Source organism: Muscardinus avellanarius, assembly GCF_963383645.1.
Source record: "Muscardinus avellanarius genome assembly, chromosome: 11".
In the NCBI taxonomy this organism is placed as follows: Eukaryota; Metazoa; Chordata; class Mammalia; order Rodentia; family Gliridae; genus Muscardinus; species Muscardinus avellanarius.
Window position 1 is genome coordinate 3,497,080 of NC_137797.1, and position 22,405 is coordinate 3,519,484.

Genomic DNA, 22,405 nt, shown 5'->3' on the forward strand with positions numbered 1-22,405 from the left:
AGATTTTTCAGAAAAGTAATGCATTCTTCCCAAAGAGCCAGGCTTTAGAATTTCCCTACTACATAACTCATTTACACCCCCAAGCCTTTATGTTTGTTATTTGGAAACAGGGTCTCCCTAAGTTGCTGGCCTCAAACCTGGGATCCTCCTGACTCAGCCTCCCAAGTACTGGTATCACAGGCATGCACCATCACACCAGGCTCTAGAAACCCTTTAACCACTCTTGGCCACCACCCTCCGGTACCCCATCCCCACCGTCCCCTGACTCAGGCCCACATGCTCAGGACGCCACTGCTGCGACCTCAAAATTCTTCAGCCTGATTTGCAATGCAGTTTGACTCCTTTCTGGACGATCCCCACCTGCCTGCCCACAATCCCACATCTCCCTCAGCGGCGGTCCGGGGCCGCGTCTCCCTCACCGGTGTCAACGTTTCCTGCCATCAACGCTGACCTTCCTCTTCAATGCAGAAGTGAAGCCGTCGGGTTTTTAGACAGTGTTTTCTTCTGCCAAGTACATCCTGCCCTTAATAAAATCTTTTCAGTCCCTGCAAAAGTTCCAAGCCCACAGATTCCTTCTCCCAAAGGTGGGAGACCCCCACCCCCAGCGCTTCCCCAGGGCCTGATCAGGGACGGGCTCCCCACCAGGCCCAGCTCCTCGGGTTCTGAGCAGCTTCTGCTTGGAAGGCCTGGTGTCCTGACGTTGAGACATCAGAGACATGCTCAGAGGTTTCCTCAGGAGAACAGGAACACACGGGTGGGAGAGTGTGGCCTGTCACAGGAAGAGTCCTCACACTGTGAAGAGCTGATCCTTTAAACAAAAAGGTTCAAGATGAAGGCGCCTTGCTCAGAAGCTGCGCAGAAGACGGCGAGGCTCTGCCAAGAGCACGGCCTGGCCCGGGGCTCCTCTGGTAGCTGTGGCTGCTTGTTTAAACAACCGCCCGGCAAACCTGCAGTGTGCTGCCTTCTGAGCCACGGCACCAGAGGAAACCAATCGCAGCGTGTCCCCAACTGCAGCACCGGACACAACTTTCTAACCACCAGGAAGATATAAAATGTGCCTTCTCAGGGGCACGAGGGGGAAAGAAGGACCTGCTAAGGAAAAGTAATTCTCATCTACTGCAGAGCACATCTCAAAGAACTAAATGACACCGGGGCACACTCGTGAGGTCGCGGGTCAGGAGGGACCCGACCACAGCCGAGCAGGCGCTCTCTAAGAGTGTAGACTAAATGTACATAAATCCCCTGACAGAGGTAAAAAGTAGTATTTGAAGAGATAGGTTGAAAAGTAGCGAAATATAATACTGAATCAAACAAAGCATCATTGGAAGGACTGTATAAGAGTTCATAATATGGAAATGAGGTAATAACCATTAGACACAGAGCCGAAAATCAGATTCAATCAAGGAACTGAATGGAGTTTATAATTTGCACGGCTCCATTTTAGAATGTCATTCAGTTGCTCCCCAAACCAAGCCTGTCCTCTAAAGGCCGTGACCGTCTTCTTCTGCGGCAGGTACAGCAAGGGACAGACCTGGGAACCCGCAGGTACTCAGAAGGCGCACTGCCACGTCCAGGTTTTAAACACAGTCCATTCCCTCTGTCCGTTGGTGAGCTGATTTGCCAGGCTCACCTGGGACTCTTTATGGACCCGCAAGTCTTGTCTCTACAGCCCACCGCTGACCGGCTGGTGTCACAAGTATAAGCCTGGTTCTGCCTGGCCGCACTTTGTTAATGCTCTGTTCATTAATTTAACAAACTATCAGGAGGAAGTGCCCGGGATGGGCAAGCATTATCTCTCAACTTTCACTTAATTAAACTCTGCTATTGCAATGTGACAGTCAGCACGTCGCAGGGGGAATGATTTTCAGGACGAAGGTAAAAAGTCTTTCAAAGCCCCCACTTAAACATGAAAGCATAATTTAAAATTGCCCGAGCACATGCTATAATTTTCCTATAGTATTGAAGATGTTATTTCCAGACTTGGTAATTAATTGGATTCCGTGGAGAAATTATTCTAACCTCTTCGGTAGGAATATAATGTGCACCAACCATAAACAACGGCCCTGCGGCCCGGATGAGGGCCATCCTGGCTCAGCCAGGAGCGAGGGCCACCTGCAGGGGCAGCTCGCCCCCTTCCTGCCCAGCCCCGGACGAGGGGCAGACGGGCTCCCTGCGCGGCCGGCTGCCCTCCACCCTCAGGGGCGCCCAGGAGGCAGCTTACCGTCGATCCGGCTCACCAGCTCCTCCAGCATCTTCACTTTCGTCTGAATCCCGGGCTGGGCGAAGGTGTAGTTGTCCTAGAGGAAAAGCAATAGTGCAGGTCACGTGCCTTTGAAACAAAGTACATTTTTCAAAGAGGAAAATAGCAGCTGAAAGAACTCACCATAGTGACTGGTTTTACCACCTAGAAAATTCACGACGGCCGAGTCTCACCTTGAAGTGACGGGGATACGCACACGCATGCGCCTGTCTGTAGCACCTCACGCCTCACCTGGAGGAGGAGAGCTACGGTCCAAGGCCAGGCAGGGGGCGCACACCTCTAGGCATGCTTACTGGTGTGTTTCAACAAATGTAGGGTGTTTACTTTTTTTTTTTTTTGAGGCACTACCTCCAAGCAACACCCCCAGTCCTATTTTTTATTCTTTATTTTGAAACAGGGTCTCATGGAGTTGCAAAAGGCCTAAGTAGCTGAGGCTGTCCACAAACCCCAATCCTCCTGTCTCATCTTCCTGAATACTGGGATTACAAGCGTGTCCACCACGCCTGGCTGGATGTCCACATTTAAACTGAACGGGCACCCACGTGTCCAGCTCACTGAGCACAGCCATGTGCTGGGATGACCGCCGTGCCAGGCACCTGAGCAGCAAGCGTGGCCCTGCCAAGGAGGCTGACACACTGCACCTCAGCGCCCGGCGCCCAAGGCACCGGCATCTCCTGATGACCCCAGTGCTGACCAGTCACTGTGCAAGAACATGTCCGCCTCAGAGACACGAGTGGGCACACTCAGGTGAAGCTCGGGAGCCAGGGACAGGGAGCCTAACGCATCAGGGACGGGGCACTCAGGTCAGAAAGACCTGGAGGGGGCCCGTTCTGTGCCTTTGGGGCTGCGTGCCTTGACTGGGAGCATCAGCTCTTGGGGCCTCTTTGTTATTTATACCACAGGTTCCCAAAATGGGCAACACTTCCCCCAGCCCCCGAGGAGCTGAAGGACAGACAGACACATACAAGAACTCAAATGTGATGCTGCGTCTTTCTGTTTATTCACTTAAAACAGACAGGTTTCTGGGGGTGGGGGGAAGAATAATGATTTTTTCTGGATCAGTGAGCCAAAGAAGGCTGGGAGCCTCTGAGCTGTCCACTGAGTAACATCCTGCCTTCCAGGACTGCTCTGAGGCGCCAAGGACGCGCTGCAGGTGCGCGCGGAGGGGGTTCAAGCTGCAGCGGGGTGGCAGGAAACGGCAGCCCCGATACCACGGCGGTCACCTAGGAGAGTGATGTGGGCCCCACGGCACCCCACCATCCACAGCATAAACACAGGGACACAGCTCTAGTCTGGAAGGGCAGGGTGTCCCCGGGGACTGCCAATGGCACCTCAGGGCTCAGGGCTCACATTCAGAAAGCGGTTCCGATGGGACTCAGCAGGAACCTGTCCCGCCGGTGGACACAGAGTAAGAACCACACCAAAGAGCCTGGGTCCTGATCTACCCCTGGGACCTGTGGGTACATCCCAGTTCAGGGAGCTGAGGCCACTAACCAGCTGACAGGGAGGACGGCCTCCTGGTCATCGGGTGCTGGGATCACAGCGTCCTCACTAGCAGAGGGAGGCAGGGGAGCCAGTGGTACGTGCCACCCCGTGAGAGGACTGGACCTCCACCACCGCCTCTGAAGACAAGGAGGTGCCAAGACACCAGCAACGTGGGGCCCCTGGCAGCTGGGGAGGCAAGGAAGGCCCCCTCCTCTGGGCCCCAGAGAGAGCACAGCCCTGCCGACACTTGGATCCAGGCCCCGCAAGCCCATAGAAGACTTCTGACCCCCAGAACTGAGGCGATAAATCCATGTTCTTTTAAACTGCCACGTCTATAGTCATTTGCTATAACAGCAATAAAAAACTAATATCAGACATTTAAAGAAGGTGCTTTATTGGAGCCTCTAAGACCCACTAAGAGATAAAAAGAAGAAAACCAGGAGCCCAGACGACGCTGACATTGAGCCCAGGTTTCTGGTGCAGCCTGGGCTCCAGCTCTGAACCCTCTGTTGAGCAGAGGGGCCTCGGGCCTGACCAGCCCCGCCACCTCCCCTGCAGCGGCGTGGTGGGGCTCCCAGGGACTCGGAGAAGTGCGCAGGCCTGCGAGGGGAGTCGGCTCTGACCTCAGCCGCAGCAAGGGGCCGAGGACTGGACAGAGGTGCTGGGCACAGGCAGCTATGGCTCACCAGGCCCCACAGGGCAAGTGCTCAATTACAGCAAGCAGAGGCCTGGGGCTTTGCAGACAACGCGCGGCCAGCGCACGCTCCAGGCACAGTGTCTGCGGGCACCGAATCTGTAGGCACCGTGTCTACGGGCACGGATAACAGGACAGTGCAGCTCCACGGGCAAGTGAGCGTGAGCAGCCCTAGAGCCGCCGGTATCCAGAGCCCAGGCAGGAAAGGGAGGGAGGCGAGCCAGACACACACAAGCCCAGGACTGGAGCGCAGCATCCCAGGGGGGTCCTGGGAGGGCCCCCTGTACGGGCGTCCCCGGCACCCTCAGGGGCGCGCCACACGGCTTCCAAAGCCAAGCATTGGAGGGAGCCAGGGGAGAGGAGCCCGCCCTGGGGACATGGCAATGGCACGACAGTCCTCCAGTCCCCAACTGGGGAGGCCACCTCACACCTGGTGCGGGCAAACAGCCACAAACACCTGTGTGAACACTGGGGCAGCAACACGGGCATGAAGCAGGAGCTGCGCCCTTACAGAACCACCAACGGCATCACTAATGGTGCTCCCCGCGCAAAAAGCAAGCAGGCGCAGCCTCGCAAATTGAGGTCTTTATTTGGGGTCTTTAAAAAAGGATGCAGTTTCCGAAGCATATGGGTTCGAGGGAAGGCAGTACGGTCCGGGTGGCCTTACAGCGGCGAGGTCAGCCGGGCAGGACGGGCCGCGAGGACCCCAGCTCTTCACGCACCGGCTGGGCTGCAGCATCGCCCTAGCCGTGGCAGGCAGCACCGCTCTGCTCTGAGGAAGAACTAAACTTTCTGTAGGAGCATTTTGAGGACAGCGATGAAGGCAGGCCATCAGCTCCTCTGGAAAGGCCCACAGATGCCCCTGCTTGCCCTGGCGGCTCCCAGGGCACACCGCTGCTAAAGGCTTTCCCAGCTGGCCCGGAGCCCCCTCCCCACAGCCTGTGCACCCCTTCCCAGACAAACTTTCTTTTCTATGCAGAAACCGAATTTGCCTTCCAAGCAGGCCTGACCTGCCTCCAACACAATTCAGAAAGTCCTTTTAGCAAACTGCAGCCCGAGGTCTCCCTCTCCCTCAGCGCTTCCAAGCTGCCACTCTGGAGTGCCCTCAGGGCCACGAGCCCCACAGCCCTGGACCTAGCACCCCTGGGCCCTGACCGTGCAGAGATCCATGAAGGACAACCATGCCGCCTGCAATCTTCACCCATCCGTGCAACAATCCAGTTAATGCAACTGGTCCTCCAAGCCAGCGTAAGCCAGAGCCATACTGATGATGACTGCTCTCGGCTGTTCAATCAACTCTTGCTTCTGTGAGCCAGAGAGTTAATGCCTGAGAATCACTGTGGCTCAAGAAAGTTAGGCCAGCAAAGGCCAGGCCGGGGCTGAGGCCGTGTGAGGTCTGTCCCTGCTGGGAGCCTGGGGCAGGGGCTCCCACCTTTCCCCAATAGAGGGCGGCTTACTGGCCCTAAAGCTGAGTACCTGCTGCCCTCCCTGCTGGGAGTCTGGGCTCTGGAGCAGGTCAACTGCCTGCATGTTGACACACGTGTGTCCTGTGTGACTCCCCACGCAGGGTCACAGGGGACCGCAGAGGCTGCCCCTGGCTGATCACCCTGTGCACCCTGCTCTTATAATGAATCACAGTGAGAGGCCGGCTGTGCTCCTGAGCCGCCAGCCCCAGGGTGGGTCTTGGGGCGCCCTGGCGCAGACGGGAGAAGACAGGCAGAGAGGGCAGTCTGGAGTGAGCCAATGCTCTTCACACCCTTCCTGCAGGCAAACTGTGACCCGGCCACCTGGCCACACGGTGCGGAACAGGGCCTGACCCGGAAGAACACTGGGACGCGAGGCCGAGGCTGAGATGGGAGGGTAGTTCTGGTTCTGAGTGTAACTGGCAGGAAGAAAGGCGGCAGGACGCCGGGAGTGAGCCAGGGATGGAGGCCAGGCCACCAGAGGGCCACTCGGAGGCTGGAGGGCCACTCAGAAGGCAACTGGGGAGAGCCCTCAGAGCTGTCCGGGGAGAAGGATGGGGCTTGGTTACGGGATCTGCATCTGAAAAGATGTTTCCTGCTGCTGGCTTAGAAATAACAGAAGAGGACCACAGAGGCTGGGGTCATCCGTGAAGAGACCGCGGCCCTACTCTAGATGCAGTAATGACAAGAGGGTCGCACCGCGGACAGGCACCACAGTCCCCGCTTCCTCGAGCCTGTGCCGCTGGGTTTAACTCCGATGTAGGACTTTACATTTATTCCTATGAGCCTGTGCGTTGGATTGGCTCTCAGCTGGCATTCCGGGCAGCTGCACTCATTCTGAATCCTGATTATGCCATCTATCACATTAGCTGTCCCTCCAAGCTTAGACACGCTGGCCCAGCGATACCCTGGATGTCTTCATTACGGCCTCTGAGAGGAGGAGGAAGGGGGAGGCTAAAGCCGGGCCTGCAGCCTGCCTCCCGGGCCTGGGGCCGCGGGGCCTGCCCCACCCTGGCCTCCTACCTGCTCGCCTCCTTTCCCTGCCCTCCTGCTTCCTCATCTCTAAAATGGAGAGAGGATGCTCCACACAGAGGCACTCAGGTACTCAGCAAGCGTGACGGCGTCCACGCCAAGTACGAACCAACGTCCCGTGGCTGGGACTGGTCATGGCACGGTGGGAAGAGGACCATCCACACACAGAGCAGAAGGCGGCACCACGGCACAGCACGAGCAGGTCCTCTGGACCAAAGCAACCGCGGGGAGGAGGAGAGACCGCCGACACATCAGAGTGCCAACAAAAGAGAGTGAGTGAGGGGCTGCTCGGCAAGGGCTGCACGCTTCATGACTCAACTGCAGAACGTTCTGGAAAAGATGCGACCACGGAGACGGCAAAGACCCGTGGGTGATGGGGGTCGGGTGGAGGGAGAAAGGGAGGGGATGAACAGATGGCACGCAGGGGAGTTTTATGTCGTGAGACTACTCTGAGTGACACTATCAGAGTGGACACGTGTCATCAGACATTTGTCAAACTCCACAGGACGTAGGACACCAAAGTGACCCTAAGGAAGCTGTGTGCGCGAGTCAGTAATGATGTATCGGCACAGACTCATCGATCACACACAGGGCGCGTGCTAATGAGAGTCCTCCGTGAGCGAGGGGGACGGAGGGCGGCACGGGAGCTCCAACTTTGGCTCGCTTCTTCTGTAACCTAAAACTGCTCTTAGCAAGAGGTCGGTTAATTTTTTTTTTTAAATATTCAACTCCTAGAGAAGAAGTAGAAATAAGAAAAGATGAAACCAAGATAAAGTGAGCAACAAAATGGCAACATAAACTCAAAGCGTACACACGATCACACTGGACGCATGCAGGAAATAAGAACTTCCTGTAAGAAATGCTCATTAAACAAGACACAAGCAGATTAGGAGCAAAAAGATGGAAAGGACACACCCAGAGCCCCAACAGGGAGATGGACAGGCGTGGCCACCCTCACACAGGCTGGGCTCCGCGTGGGACCAGGGAAGAGGTATCACATCAACACATGCGCATACAGACTCTTCGGCACAACACAATAACCCTCCCTCTGCCGGCCCAGCGACCTCGATTCAGATGATGTGATGCGATCCAGACAAAACTAAAAGAATGAAGAGGCATATCAATAACCGCAGTTGAGAAGTCCAAAAGTCCTCGCTCAGTGACTGACAAAGAGAAAGTAGACGGCAATCAGTGCGGGAGAGAAGGCTGGGATGCCACCTCCAACCAGGCCAACCTGACAGCCACGGCCTTCCCACAGAAGGCAGGACATCCTCGCAAGGCCCCGTGGAACGTTCTCCAAGGCGGGCCGTGCGAAGGTGCCAAGACAAGCCTGGAGGCAGCTGCCAATGAGAGACTTCATTATACCAAGTTTCTATCGGTTTCAGAAGAATAATTTAAAAATACAGTGAAGAGCAATCCATCAATAAATCAGACCTGTTTAGATGGCCACATTCTTCAAAAGAAAGACAATTTCAAACTGACAAGGGAGAAAATGGAAAATCTAGATAGCCCTAAACAGGACAGAAATGGAATTTATATTTTCTCACACAAAAAAAATTCTGGGCCAAAATAGCTTCAGGATTGAATTCTATCTAACACTCAAGGAAAAATAACACTAACCTTACACAGACTTTCAGAAATTACAGAAGCATTTTATGAAGCCACCGTTTTCCTAACACCAAAGAGAAAAAGACATTAGCAAAAGAGAAGAATAAAGACCAACATTCCGCCGAGTGTGGCGGGCACGCTTGTCATCCCCGCGCTCGGGAGGCGGAGACAGGAGGATCGTGCAGGTGCGAAGCCAGCCGCGCTAGTTTAAGAGACCCTGTTTCCAAATAAAAATATAAAATAGGTCTGGGAGTGTAGCGTGAAGGTAGAAGGCCCCTGGGTTCCATCCCCAGTACCACCAAAAAAAAAAAAAAAAAAAAAAAACAAACCACATTCCTCCTGAACAGACATGAAAATCATTAAAAATATACTATCAAGTTGGGTGCATGAACGATTCAGAAGTTTGAGGCAGGAGGGTAGCAGACTCCAAGCCAGCCAGCTAGATCCTGTCTCAAAACAAAAGAAATATTAGGAGACCCTGTTTCCAAATAAAAATGTAAAAATAAGTCTGGGAGTATAGCCCGGAGGTAGAAGGGCTTCCAGGAACCCCAGTACCACAAAAAAAAAAAAGAAAGAAAGAAAGAAAGAAAGAAAGAAAGAAAGAAAGAAACATAAATAAAGGCTGGGGATGTAGCTCAGTGCAGAGCACTTGCGTAGCATGTGTGAGTCCTGGCTTCAACCCCACTGTGTGTGTGTGTGTGTGTGTGTGTGTGTGTGTGTGTGTACAGAATAATTATATATAATACATAGTTGATATATGTATACTGTAGTATATAACACATACATACATAATCAAAGAGAATCCAGAAATACATAAAATGGTTATTGTCTTGTGAAAATGCGGGGCTTATCGCAGGACAAAGTAGAGTTTATCTCAGGAATGCAAGCTGACTTAACATTAAAAAATTAATCAATGCCCTTCGCTACATTAACGAAATAAGGATGGCTTTTTGTAGGAAATGGCAGGCTAACAAAAACATTACATAAAAATGCAAAAGACCAAAGGTATTCAGTACAATTCTAAAGGAGCAAAGACTACACGGACAAGAATGCGCCCCTGCCTTCCTCACACCACCGTGAGAGTCAGCCCAGCCAGGAGTAAGCCGGGGCCAAGATTATAAAGACCCGACAAGAACAGCACAGGACAATACCTCAGCTTCTAGAGCGCAGACAAAGGACTTGTGGTCAGGATGCAGAAAACCATTCCCACAAGGGAAATAAATAAGTTGGATTTCATTAAACCCAAGATTTTCTGCTTATCAGAAGCCACTGTCAAGAAAATACACTGACGTACCGCAAACGGAGAGAAAATCTTCTCAGAATGTAAGTCGTGGACACAGGCTGACCATGCCGCGAACACGAGGACCCCAAGGCGCATGGGCGAGGCCCGTCCTGACTTGGGCCGGCCGGCACTGGTACACACTCACGTACACGGAGGACGAGCGTAGCATGATACATGCGCTTCGCTGACAGAGCCGCTCTTTCTTATCAGCACTACACAGCCTACTGTCCCCAAGCCCAGCCAGCCCCTCCACATGAGGACTCGAGAGTCACGGAACGTGTTCCCAGGAAGGTGTGCATGTGCACGTCCACGGGGCCAGTGTTCCTAACAGCCAGAGACTGGAAGCACTGGGCTCCCAGCACCCGGAGGGTGAACACACAAACTGTGATATATTCAGGAATGGGACCTCGGTAATTAAAGAGAACGAACTATTCATTCGGGCAACAACATGGACTTTTTATGTTTTTTGATGCTATTTTAAATTAATTTTTTAACTTTCCCTTTTAAATTGCTTGCTGCTCAATGACTCATTCTTAATGAATCTTCTTTTGCAGCCCAGTAACTAACACATTCTTGTCTGTTTAATAAACCTTTCTAAAATGTTGCCAAGAACCCTGAATTTTATCAAGCAGGGCTCTAAAATCAGAACCCTGTGGACTCTTCCACACACACAGAGCGGCCTCACCAGGCACCGGGGCAGGCGTGCCATCGCCGTGTGGAGGTGGGCGCGGGGCTGCATCCGCCCTCACCCATGCCCGCAGCTCCCCGCGCCGGGGCTCCTGCCCTCCTGGGTGAACACTGTTCCCCTCGCAGGTGCACACAGACATCAAGCTGAGGGCGAGCTGCTCCCTGCCTCCTTCCTGAGCGGCACCACCCGTCTTTGTCCTGCCTCTGGGCTGGGTGGCAGAGGAGGCAGAAGGCGTCCTGGGACGCGGCTGTCTGAGCTCACTCCTGGATCTGCCGTCCGCTGTCCCTGTGAGCATCGGCTTTGAGAGCAGGCGCTTCTTCAGGGTGCAGGCTCAGTAGCGCCTGTCCTGGGCGGTGTCTCCTCACTCCAGCCCTTGCAGGGCCGGCCTTCCCGGCATCCTCCCCGCCAAGTCCCAGGATTACAGACCCACTGCAGGCCACCAACCAGCCCTGAGACTGAGTGATTCTTCCCCAAGGAAAAGAAATGTAAATGGCTAATTATGAAAGGCGACGGTTCTTTGCTGCTCAAAGAAGCTGTCTGGCTAAGTAACGAATCTGAGAGTAACAGTGCGACTTCAGGGTAGGCAAATATGGAAGCCGTAACTCAGAAAATAATGGCTAACAGAGAGCCCAGCCCAAGTGTTGTCGGAGAAACGAAGACAGGCAAAATCCCTGATAGCCCCCGCCAGCCCGGAACTCCCAGCAGACCCACCTCGAGACCCCAGGTGGGGGTCCCCAGACCCCCGGAAAACCCACAGTCAAGCCCAGCCTCAGCAGGCTTGCCCTAATGCAATCCCTTTTTATTATTTTTTATTTTTCTCGTGGTGCTGGAGATGGAACCCAGGGGCATCCTACCTCCGAGCTACATGCCTAGACCTTTTTACTTTTTATTCAGACAGTCTCACTAAGCTGAAGGTCTCGCTAGGTTGCTGAGGCTGGCCTTGAACCTGCAATCCCCCTGCCTCCGCCTCCCAAGCACTGAGATCACAGGGTGTGCACCTCCTCTGGCCTCAGTGCAATACTTTTTAGAGAAATATTCAAGCAAAGGCACTGGCCCAAGTGTACTTCTGTGATCTATGCCAAAAGTCATCCCCACAAGGTAGCTATTAATACAAGCAGCATTTAAAAGACGCAGTTGTTGAAGCCCGTGAAAGACAGACTGGCCCGCTGAGTTATTTTTAACCACTAAAGCTCTGGCTGGAACCGTCGCAGAGCGCCTGAGGAGAAAAACACGGACCTTCTCCTGCAGGCCCTGGGAGCCGGTCTGCTCTGGCAGATGGTGGGGAGCCCGGAAGGCTGCGCCTTGCACTCCAGGTGGCCTCCAGGGAGCGGCAGCCCCAGCACCCACGCACAGCCGGCCCGCACACGCTGTGCTCACAGGGCCGAGGACACTGGAGAAGTGGGCGGGAAGTCCAGCCGTGAAGGACGGGAAGGACGGGAGTGAGTGAGTCATTTCTCCAAATTGGACTTCCCGAACTTCAAGAGGCAGTTACAATCCGAGCTACCCACAGCTGAGGAGGAACCCAGAAACGCTGTCCCTGGCATGATGACTCATCCTGTGCTTAAACGCTGCGGCTTGGGAAGACTCAGGATGGAGCCGGCCACCACCCCCACCTCGGCCCACAGCCTGCCCGTCCCCGGTTACCCGGGCACCGCAGAAGCCATGGGCCACGAGGTCCGCCGTGGGTCCAAGAACCTATCCAACGACGTTCCTACCACCTCACTCACTTCTCCAGACAGAACCGTTCCAACTGCGCCCGTGAACAGGGGCACACGGGTGGAAACACGTGGGCCGGGTCCGCAGACCAAAGCCCAGCATTCTTCCTACACCCTGTTCTCTCGAGATGCTTCCCTGGGCAGGACAGTCTGTGTGCCTCTGGACTCTGCCAACCAAATGCCAGTGGCATGTTCCTAGCCATGGCGGCCACCAAGAAGTACCAGGCACTACCCAGCAAGCCCAGGGAGGCAGCCAGGCACCCCCACCTCCCCCACGAGAGGCGTGCGCTTGGCGGGGCTGACTGAGATGCGTGCTGCCCTCTCCGGCACCTGGCCCGCCATGCCTGCCCACTGCTCCTAGTTCAGGCTTGCTGGGGCCCTGGAGGACCTCCTTCCCTGACCCAGACACAGCTGCCTCGGGCGGTGACAAGCACCTCCCGCCTTGCTCAGGCCAGCCCGCAGCGCCTGCCAGCATCCTTTTGTGAAATGAGTCCCTCCTGCAAGAGCACAACCTAGAAATATGGCTGCTGCTCCTTTTCTGCACACCATATGGGAGTGAAAAGGGCTTGCTGAATCGCCCCTGGAAACACACTGTGAGTACCCGGAGCCATGATCAGAGCTGCCAACTGCCAACCCAGTGTCCCCGCCACACGGAGCTCAGCCTGTGCCACCTGGGCGGGACCAGACCCCGGGCCTCAGCGTAGTCCAGAAGGCTGCTCTCCACCCTGTGATCCCCACTCACACCACAGCCTGCACAGCGGCCCCTCTGCAGCAGTAGGCGCAGCCCTTCCCATTCATGTCCTGTGTGTGTGAGAAGAGAGGGACCGCGCCCTGTGTGCTGGATCCGGGGCTCTCCAGTCTGTCCATTGGCCCACACCTACTAACTCTGCTGTACAAATGTTCCAAATCTTACCAGTTCTTCTCGGCTTGACCAATTAATTACTGACAGGCAGGAAAGCAGGCACCCAACTGTGTGGGTCCAAATCCCAGCATGCAACATTCTCACCACAGAATTGGAGCTGGGTGGTGGAGAGGAAGCTAGCCATGTGATCAGGAGTCCTGGGGGAGCTCCAGTGCTGCCTACGCCTCAGGTGACCCTGCCCCGTTTCCCTCTCCCCTCTCTCTCTCCCTCTCTGCATACTTATGTATGTGGACACAGACGCGCTGTCCAGGTGGAACCTTCTGGTTACATCTCCCCTGGTGGTTACCACGCATCACCAGGCCTGAGCCTGTTTCTGCCCAGTGGTGACTCCTGGACACTGTAGGAACCGCTGGGCTCTTGCCCAGCGTGGCAGGCGGCCGACCTGCCGCACCCCCTGACCCCAGCATCCAGGGAGCGTTCGCTGGCTTGTGTTTCTCAACCTGACCTGGCTGGACAGTGGCGTCTCCAGAACTCAAGCACACTGCTCGGCTTTCTCCGGCTCCACTGTTCTGGCCGCGGCTGGTTTCCAACTCCCGCCGGCACAGGGTTCTGCTGGTGGAGCGCTGGCCTGCCTCCTCTGAGGCCCTCACCTTTCCTAGGCAGTAACTCCACTCATGTCTCTGTTTGTTTGGGTACATCTCTCTTGAGACTTACTTTACTGAACACAAGTAAGGACATCTTAAAGTTCTCAGCTATAATCTATAGCCACCAGCTTCTCTCCAGCACATTTTCTCTTTCAAGATCTACTTCTTTCCATTCACGCTTTCATGTCTCAGCCTCTGCTTTATTTTCAGTATCTCTCTTGCCTGCCTCCTCAGTAGTGTGCCCAGAAGTATGTTCCACATTACTAATTTTCTCTTCTGCTGTGTCTAATGAGATGTCAGTTTCAAGGACTATAATTCTGCTTGCCAGAGTTCTGTTCAATTCTTTTTAAAATTTCCAGTCTTGTTCTTGATGTCGAACTATTCCTTACCCCTGATCCTGTCAGCGAATCCATGCCCTGGCCCCTGCGCTCCCGGGCAGCGCAGCCTTGCCTTCTCCTGGTGCACTCCTCCGCCTGCTCCGTGCTCCCCGAGCTCATCCTCCAGCTGCTCCCATGGGAAGCCCTCGAGCCCAGGCTGAGCAATCTCAGGGAGAAGCCCTCACAAGCCAGCCCCCTGCGGCCGCCTCAGTGCTGCGTGAGATCCAAACTGCTTTCACAGCTACGCTGGGGCGCTCACACCGCGGGCACCTGTACCGAGGGCACAGGAGCGGTGTGAGTGAAACCGTGGGCACAACGGGAGTCCAGGCAGCGCCAGCAAACACGCCACACGCCACAGCCTGGGACGAAAGGCGGCTTCACGTGGGACGCCCTTGACCAGGCAGCAACTGAATTACTACAAGAAGCCAGACCTCCTGGAGACGCCTTCTTTCCCATATTTGGTATAACAGAACGCTGCGTAAAGCCCTTCACTGCCCACAAAGCAATGGCCCCACCTGAGAAAAGTCCTGGTCGCGGGGGCTTTAGTCATGAGTCAAACTCCACACCTCCCCTGAGAAATGTCATTTCTACTTGAAAGAATACCTGAGCGACAAGCTGCTGGAACTTGAGTGTCCAGCATATTGTCCCCAAAAATGAACCCCACTGCTGCCCAAGGAAACAGCGGTCAGTAACTGCTGTCAGTTATGATGCTGGAGCACTCAAGTGAGAACCTGATTTTGTAAGACTTTCATTCACCAGCCTGGCTTGGGGGTTTCGGGGTATTTATGAGTTGATAGTAATGCTAGAAAGTATGATTTTTTGATATTCTATAATCAATAAAACATTTTTATATTGAACACATCAATACTGAGGAGATCGGCCTGCCTCTGCCATCCCATACATTACAAATGGTCAATGTGCGATTTTCCTGAGCAGTGTGTGTGTGTGTGTGTGTGTGTGTGTGTGTGTGTGTGTGGTGTGTGTGTGGTGTGTGTGTGTGTGTGGTGTGTGGTGTGTGTGTGTGTGTGTGTGTGGTGTGTGTGTGTGTGTGTGTGTGTGTGTGTGTGTGTGTATGTTTTGTTGGGAATCAAACCCAGAAGCATTCTATCTCTGGGCTACAGCCCCAGCCCTATTTCGTTCTTATTTTGAAACAGGCCTTGCAAAGTTGCTGAGACTGGCCACAAACTTGCCATCATCCCGTCTCGGCCTTCCAAAACTGGGATCACAGGGGTGCACCACCACGCCCGGCTAAGAGCTCCATTCACAGAGGAATGCGCAGTCAACATATTTCCATGTGACTGAGGACAGAAAGCTCCCTGACACCGTTTCAGATCTCACACTGCAGCTGCGCTTTAGAAAACCACCATGTGTTGAGCTGTGCATACGATTGAAGAAAAAGGCCCACAACTGCCCGAGGGCGTCAGAACGCTCCTTTCCCAACTTCATGACCGTGTGAGGCTGGGGCTTCTTCACATGCCTTAGCCAAAAAATAAAAAACAAAAAAAACTGTAACAAAACAAATCAAAGGCAGAAGCACACGAGAGAATTCTTCTGCCATCTATTCAGTGACACATTGAGATTTGCAAAACTCAAAAACTGCCTTTCTTATCACTAAATATTTTTCTTGTAGAAAAGTATTAATTTATAAAAATGAGATCAGAAAATCATAGCATATAATGGGGTTGTCAGCGTTCTAAACATAGTACTTCTAAGCATATTACTCAATGCTCTAAACTTTCTGTTTGAATTTTTAATATGGTAAGTGCCAAGACACTTAGGGAGAGTCTTTGTTTCTTCCCTAGCTTTTAGGAATGCAAAGGAGCCACTGGCCATGGAACACCTCTAATCCCAGGACTTGGGGGATGAGACAAGAGAATTACAGGTTCGAGACCAGCCTCGGCAATGTAGAGAGATTCTCCGCAACCTAGTGAGACTGTTTCCAAAAAGAAGAAGAAGAAAGAGAAGAAGAGAAGGAGGAGGAGGAGGAGGAGGAGGAGTAGGAGGAGGAGGAGGAGGAGGAGGAGAAGAAGAAAAGGAAGAAGAAGAAGAAGAAGAAGAAGAAGAAGAAGAAGAAGAAGAAGAAGAAGAAGAAGAGGAGGAGGAGGAGGAGGAAGAGGAAGAAGAAGCCGCCTTTGAGACAAAGGCCTGTGCTTGTCTGCTGCGGAGCCTTCTTGCCATGGTTGCTGGGTAGCACCTGGGTGTCTGCAGACGTCACTGCCAGGGCAGGAAGCCTAACCCCTTGGCATGGCCCTGACTACACCGGAGGACCCCTCGAGTGTGGCCCCTCGCCCTTCCTTTCGCTGATGAGTCCAGCTTCCAGCGCTTTCTACTCACCATCGCTCAGTATGTCCAGACAGCCACCAGCAGGGGTGTGGCCCCCCAGGTGCCATCCTCCGGTTCCTCTTTATTACCCAGTCTTCTCTCCCACCACAGCCCCCAGGCCCCAGGCTCCTAGAACGGCAGGCCAGGGCAGCCACATAGCCAGAGTCCTCTTGATGGCCCGAGCACCTGTCAGACAGTACTCACCACACTCGGGCCAAATCAGCAGGGTTAACGGATCAACCTGAAACCTCATGGAACACAGAATCTCAAACTAAGGCGCCAAGGTGAGCCGGGACCCAGGATGACCAAAGACAAGAAGACAGACAAGGAGCGGTCCTTCCCTGCAAGACGGACCGCACTCCACCTACTTCAGCTGGGAAAGGCCACAGCGCGGTGAGAGGGTACAGGCTCCAAGTGCGGCTCCCACACGGGCTGTGGAATCTTGGGCGAGCTGCTCCACCCATCTCGGCACCCGCCTGGCACGCAGGTGTAACCTCAAGTCTCGTGAGGCACAGGGCCACTTTCAAGAAGCACGGTCTCACGGGAGCAGCAGCCCCTTCCCCACCCACATCCACTGTCACAGCCCCAGAAGTCCTCTGGCCCTTCTCGCTCCCCAAGAGGAACAGCCCCAGTGTCTAAGTGCGGTGCGGTGACCCACTGAATTCTCTGCCACAGAGTGGACCCCCGGCCACCTTGATGAATAAGCTCGGCCTTTAAAACGCTGGGAAATCAGGCTGAGAGTCTGACCTTGAAATCAAGAAAGGCTTTCCCGAGGGCCTTTGACCAAGGCAACCATGGGATGAGCAGGTGCCCAAGGAAGATGGTCCCACAGCACTAAAGATGGAGTTGGGGTGGGTGAGTCCCAGAGCTGGAAATGAACAAAGAGAGGGGAACAGCCAAGAAACATGGAGGGAGGCACCGGGTCCAGGGCTGACGCTCTGGCTTATGTGGGCCTGATCTTTAAACCAGCTCGTGCCCTCCCATGAGCCTAACCCTAAAATGACAGCAGCCCTGGTGTGCCCGACGGTTCCCAGGAGGGGCCACTGGGGTCACCAGAGTGGTCTCAGCTGCAGGAACTGGAGGTGCGCTGTCAAATCCCTGGATGGTGAAACTGGGGTCCCTCACCTGTGGCTCGAGCCAGGATCAGTTGGAATCTCTTGTAAATGCAAGAGAGACAGACAGACAGACAGACAGACAGCCATCGCCAGGCCGCAACGCACCATACACGCATGACGGAGAGGAGCTTCGTGCCTGCGCCCGTCAGCCCTGTCAATAAGCCCCGCTGCCAGACAAGAAGCACAGGTGAAAAATGAAAGGCCGCCATCGATCTCGTTGTACCACTGATCTTATTTACAAATACAAGCCAGATAATCCTGTGTTTAAATGGCACAAGTTCCATCACTCACGGTCAGAGAAGTGACACGGGAAATTTATAAAGTTTTATGTTATGACTCAATCCCTTTTCTAAGAGTGGGGAAAAGGCCGTAAGTTCTGGGAGAGAAAATAAAAAAATATGAAAATATTAACAAAGGAGGGAGGTGATAAATTGATGCTTGGGCCAGAATGTCTCTAGTGGGCACATTTATCTTTACTAGAGACAAAATAAGTCACGGGGACGCCTGGATCCGCGACAGGCAGGAGGTTTCCAGTCTTCAATTACACAAAGGGATTCAATTTCTCTTTGTCCGTTCCACAGCTATCAAAAGCAATGCAGACCCAGTTTGGCTAATTTATTTCAATTAAACCTCAGAGTCTAAATCGGGAAGCTTTATTTGACCCTTTCAGGCCCAGTAGCTGCGCTGAGACCCCTCAGGAAGGCGCCCCGCTGAGGATGCAGTGGTAACAGCCAGGAAGAACAAGATGGGCGCGGCACAGCCCGCTGCTGGGATGAAAGCATCTGCCTTTAGCTGGGAGGAAGCACGGACCAGCGTGGCCCTCCTCGTGGGGCCTCTGCACAACAGCTTCCCAGGGAGACTCGGGAGTCTGGTCATTCAGCCTTCTGTCCTGACGCGTCCTCTTCCGGAGGCTCCTTCGTCCCTCACTCGAGTCCTTGAGAACTGTGCACAGCGCCCCCTCTGCTATTCTGAGCTATCTACCCTCCGTCCCCTGGGGTGTGCCTCGGGCAGGTCCAGCACCTAACTTTCTGCCACCTCCCAGGCACCCAGTGCCGCACCCGGCACAAACAGGTGTCCAAGAAAGATGTGGTGGCAAAAGGGACCTGAAGGTCCCACGCTGCTCGTGGGGCCGGGCGCCTGCAGCTTCGTGAGCACTCGGAGTCCTGGCGCCAAGGACCTGGCACCTGGGCCAGGTGCCACCCCCCCACACTGGCGTCCTCTCAGGGCACGGGGGCTCCTCCAATGCGCTCTGCCCCACGTGTGCGAGCGGAGGCTCCAAGCTGAGGCCTGGAGTCTGCAGGCAGCAGGGTGGGAGACCAAGAGCCCAGGGGACAGATGCCACCTCACCCTCCTACTGAAGCCTCAGCAGGACTCCACGCCCATCCCCAGAACCAGGACCACAGAGAGCACGCCAGACCAGGCGCCTCGCCCGTGGAGGGGCGCGGGCCCCTGCCCACGTGCGCCCAGGTTGGAGGGCCGCGGGCTGCGCAGACGCAGATGCGCCCTGCCCACGTGCGCCCAGGTCGAAGGGCCACTGCTCACCTGGATGCCGTCCAGCAGCTTGCTCATGCACCAGTAGGTGTCCGCCTCAATGTCGCGCAGAACCTCCGCAGGCACGCGGGAGACGTCGACCGCCGCCACGTCCTCCGCCTCTGCGCATGGAAAAGAAAAGGCGCCACTGAGCACAGGATATAAACCCACCCCCCGCAGGCGCTGATGAAGAGCTCTACGTGCCCAGGCCCACCTGCCCTTCACCCACTAACACCTCACCACTAATGGTCTCCATTTCAATACCTAATTAGTTGCAGGTAATTAATATTCTGAATCCTCCCCGGTTAATTAACATAATTAATATATTGTAAATTATTGCTTCTCAGGCATTTCACATTCTGGTAAGAACCTAGAATATATTACTCATGCCTAACAGAGACCTGACAGTTTCCCCATCAGATTTTTAAAACCCTGCTTCAAATATAGCTACGTATTCATTAGGCAATAATTCCTCTAAAAACCTGTTTTCAAGGTTAGACTTTCTAAAACTACAGAGTGAGTACTCCTGTGCTGTGATTAAATACCCCAGAAGCAGTAACACAGATGTGCTTCAAAGAAACAACTGACAATGGTACACTCAGTAATTTCCTTCTGAAAGTACAAAAAACCTAATGAGAGAACATAACTTAAAAGTTTTAAAAATGCAAAACAGATGCCTAATTGAAATGGCTTATCAGATACTTGAACAAACTAATTTTAGATCCTTACAGAAATTATCATCCAGCATAATGCTCATAAATGTTTAAAAATTATGTATCCTATTTTTTAATTCTTTTGTCTTATTTGCAAATGTACATGCATGCATCTTAGCAAGAAAAATATTCTTTAAGAAAAGAAGCATTTTAACCCAGAATATGTTCAGAAGATTTTAAGCAGGGGAAAAGTCATGATAGGTACTAACAGCAGTAAAAAAAAAAAAAAAACTTCTCGCGGGTTTTAAGCGTACGCTCCCTTAGTCGTGTCCCGGCTCCATTGGCATCTTAGCATACCTGGGTGGGCAGCCATGGTGAGCATCCCTCAGCCCTCCAAGGACCAGAGCCGCACCTCACACGCACCCCTAACTGTCCTCAACACGCGCGTCCCCCAGTCCCCTGCACAGCCGGTGGCTCACACCAAGGACAGAACCGGCGCACAGCCCCCTGGTTCTTGATCTAAAAAGGAGGACAAGTGAGCAAGGAGGAGGAGGCCCCAGAGCAGCAGCCCTCGCTGGGAGCTGAGAGGCAGGCCTGGACCAGATGGTGACAGCCCCGCACACACCTCCAACATGGCCCCCAAACCCTAGCTCACTGGCACGCATCTCTCTGGTCTTGAGAGGGTGTCTGTCAGCGACCTGGACAAGAATGGCCCCAACATTCCCAGTCACACCACAGGTCTTGTTCAGGTTTGGTCTGGAGTTTTGAGCTCTTTACATTGGTATACACCATAAAGCTCACCTTTTTTTCTTTTTTGTACTGGGGATGGATGGAACTTAGGGGCACTGTACCTCCAAGCTATACTCAGCACTATTTTTTAGTCTGTTTTTTTTTTTTTTTCCCCTGAAACAGGGTCTTACTAATTTGTGAGTTTTGTGAAGGGCCTCAAAGCAGCTGAGGCTGTCTGCTAACCACAATCCTCCTGTCTCCGCCTCTTGAATGCTGGGATTATAAGCATGCACCACTATGCCCAGCTTAAAATTCACCTTTTGAAAGTACACAATTCGGGGTCTGTAGCATCTTCACAGCGTTGTGACATCACCACTAAGTCCAGCATTCTGCTGGTGAGCCCCGGGTTGTCTGCATGGGGTAAGGTGGGAAGCTGGCCACAGGCACCCTACAGCCTGAGCCCAGGCACAGGAAAGCCTGGGAAAGGGGGTGCCGTCAAGAAGCTCACGATTATGAGGAAGGCGGTGTTTAGATGCTGCAGTGGCCCCCGTGGAGAGGGAGGAAGCCAGAACAGGTACTCCTCGCTTCTGAAAGGATGCTGTCGCCCAAGGCGCCCTGGACTCGCACCCAGCGCGTTCACCCACCCAGGGGCAGGCACACATCGTCACGCCTTGGCCTTTCCTTGGGTGCAGGAGTCTAATGGCAAGATGCCCAGCGGGCTAGGGCTGAGAGGAGCCCTAGCTGAGCCTCAAGCTTGGAGTCTCTGCCCACCGAGGCCCCGTCCCACACTGTGCCTGGCCACGGCACCCTGCTGCCCCAGAGTTTGGTCTGAGTGCCCTTGAACGAAGCCCCACCAGTCCAGTGCTGCCTCCTGAACTCCTCAAGCTGCCAACGTGGGGGCAGGGGACATCTTTACCAGGCTCTCACACAGAAACCAGGTCTCCAAGCACCCCTCAGTGTGCTCCACGAGACAGCACAGGAGGCAGGGGACAGAGCGGCCCCAGACCCGGCCTGGCCCACTGTGGCGCCCACTGAGTAAGCCAGGAAGGCCAAGGACGTGACAGAGGGCGCGGCGCGGCCTCTCACAGCACACCTGCTCTCACGGGGGCATGGCTTCCGCAGAATCAATTCAGCGTCCCGCCGTCCAGAGAGGATCTGATTTCATTTTCCAATCTCAGGAAATTGAATCAGCAACCATAATCAGAGGGCTTCTTTCGAGACGTTTCCCATCGACACCGTCTCGCTTTCAAGGGCCTTCCCAGCACGGGAATGTTTCCTCGGAAATAATAAAAGGTAAACAGGGCAGCCAGCCCTCCCGGGGCCTCCAGAGCCTCTGGGCTCTCCAGCAGGCACCTGTAGAAAACAGACGCTGCCAGAGATGGGCAGAGGCCCCTATTTTTCTTAGTCTGTTTGGCTGGCTTATTATTTTATCCAAGGAAATGTCAGCAGCCTATTCTGGGTGCCATTTCTCACGATGGACCATTTGTTACTCGTCAATGTAATGAAGTAATGGCATTTAACTCAGAGATCGCCCGTGCAGATTTGTCTTCCAAACGCCAGGAGAGTCGGAACTGCCCTTCCTGCTAGAACGAGATAAATATCCCCAGCCCAGGCCCAGGTTGGCAGCCGCCCACACTGCAAAGGCATGAAGGATGGCCCAGAGCACTGTGGAAGCCCCAGGCTGGGAAGGGCAAGTCCAGGGTGGGCAGCAGACACACCTCGGCTAGCAAGGCCATCCGAAGGACAGGTCCCGGGAACACGGCCAGGACAGAGCCACAGGCGAGGATGACAGGTGCAGCTCCTTCCGTCCTGCGGAAGCTGAGCTGCTAACCGTCCACCAGGAGGACCAGGGAGAGAGCTCGGGGAGGGGATGGGTCCTTGAAAAAGCCCATAACCAGGACTTCAACTCACCACCATGACACACCAAGTGCACTGCCCCCCGGGGA

General features: G+C 54.1%; 1 protein-coding gene across 7 annotated transcripts in view; it reads right to left on the minus strand.

The window, feature by feature from the left end:
* Positions 1-22,405, minus strand: part of TBC1D22A (TBC1 domain family member 22A) — a gene marked incomplete at both ends in the record, with an annotated part of 318,925 nt that overhangs the window by 115,480 nt on the left and 181,040 nt on the right. For 6 of the 7 annotated variants that reach the window (XM_080706394.1, XM_080706392.1, XM_080706393.1 and 3 more), the window contains 2 exons: positions 2,222-2,297; positions 19,090-19,199. In XM_080706394.1, coding sequence (XP_080562520.1) covers positions 2,222-2,297; positions 19,090-19,199 — 186 coding nt within the window. The remainder of the gene's footprint in view (positions 1-2,221; positions 2,298-19,089; positions 19,200-22,405) is intronic. The other variant, XM_080706395.1, reaches the window with a different exon arrangement.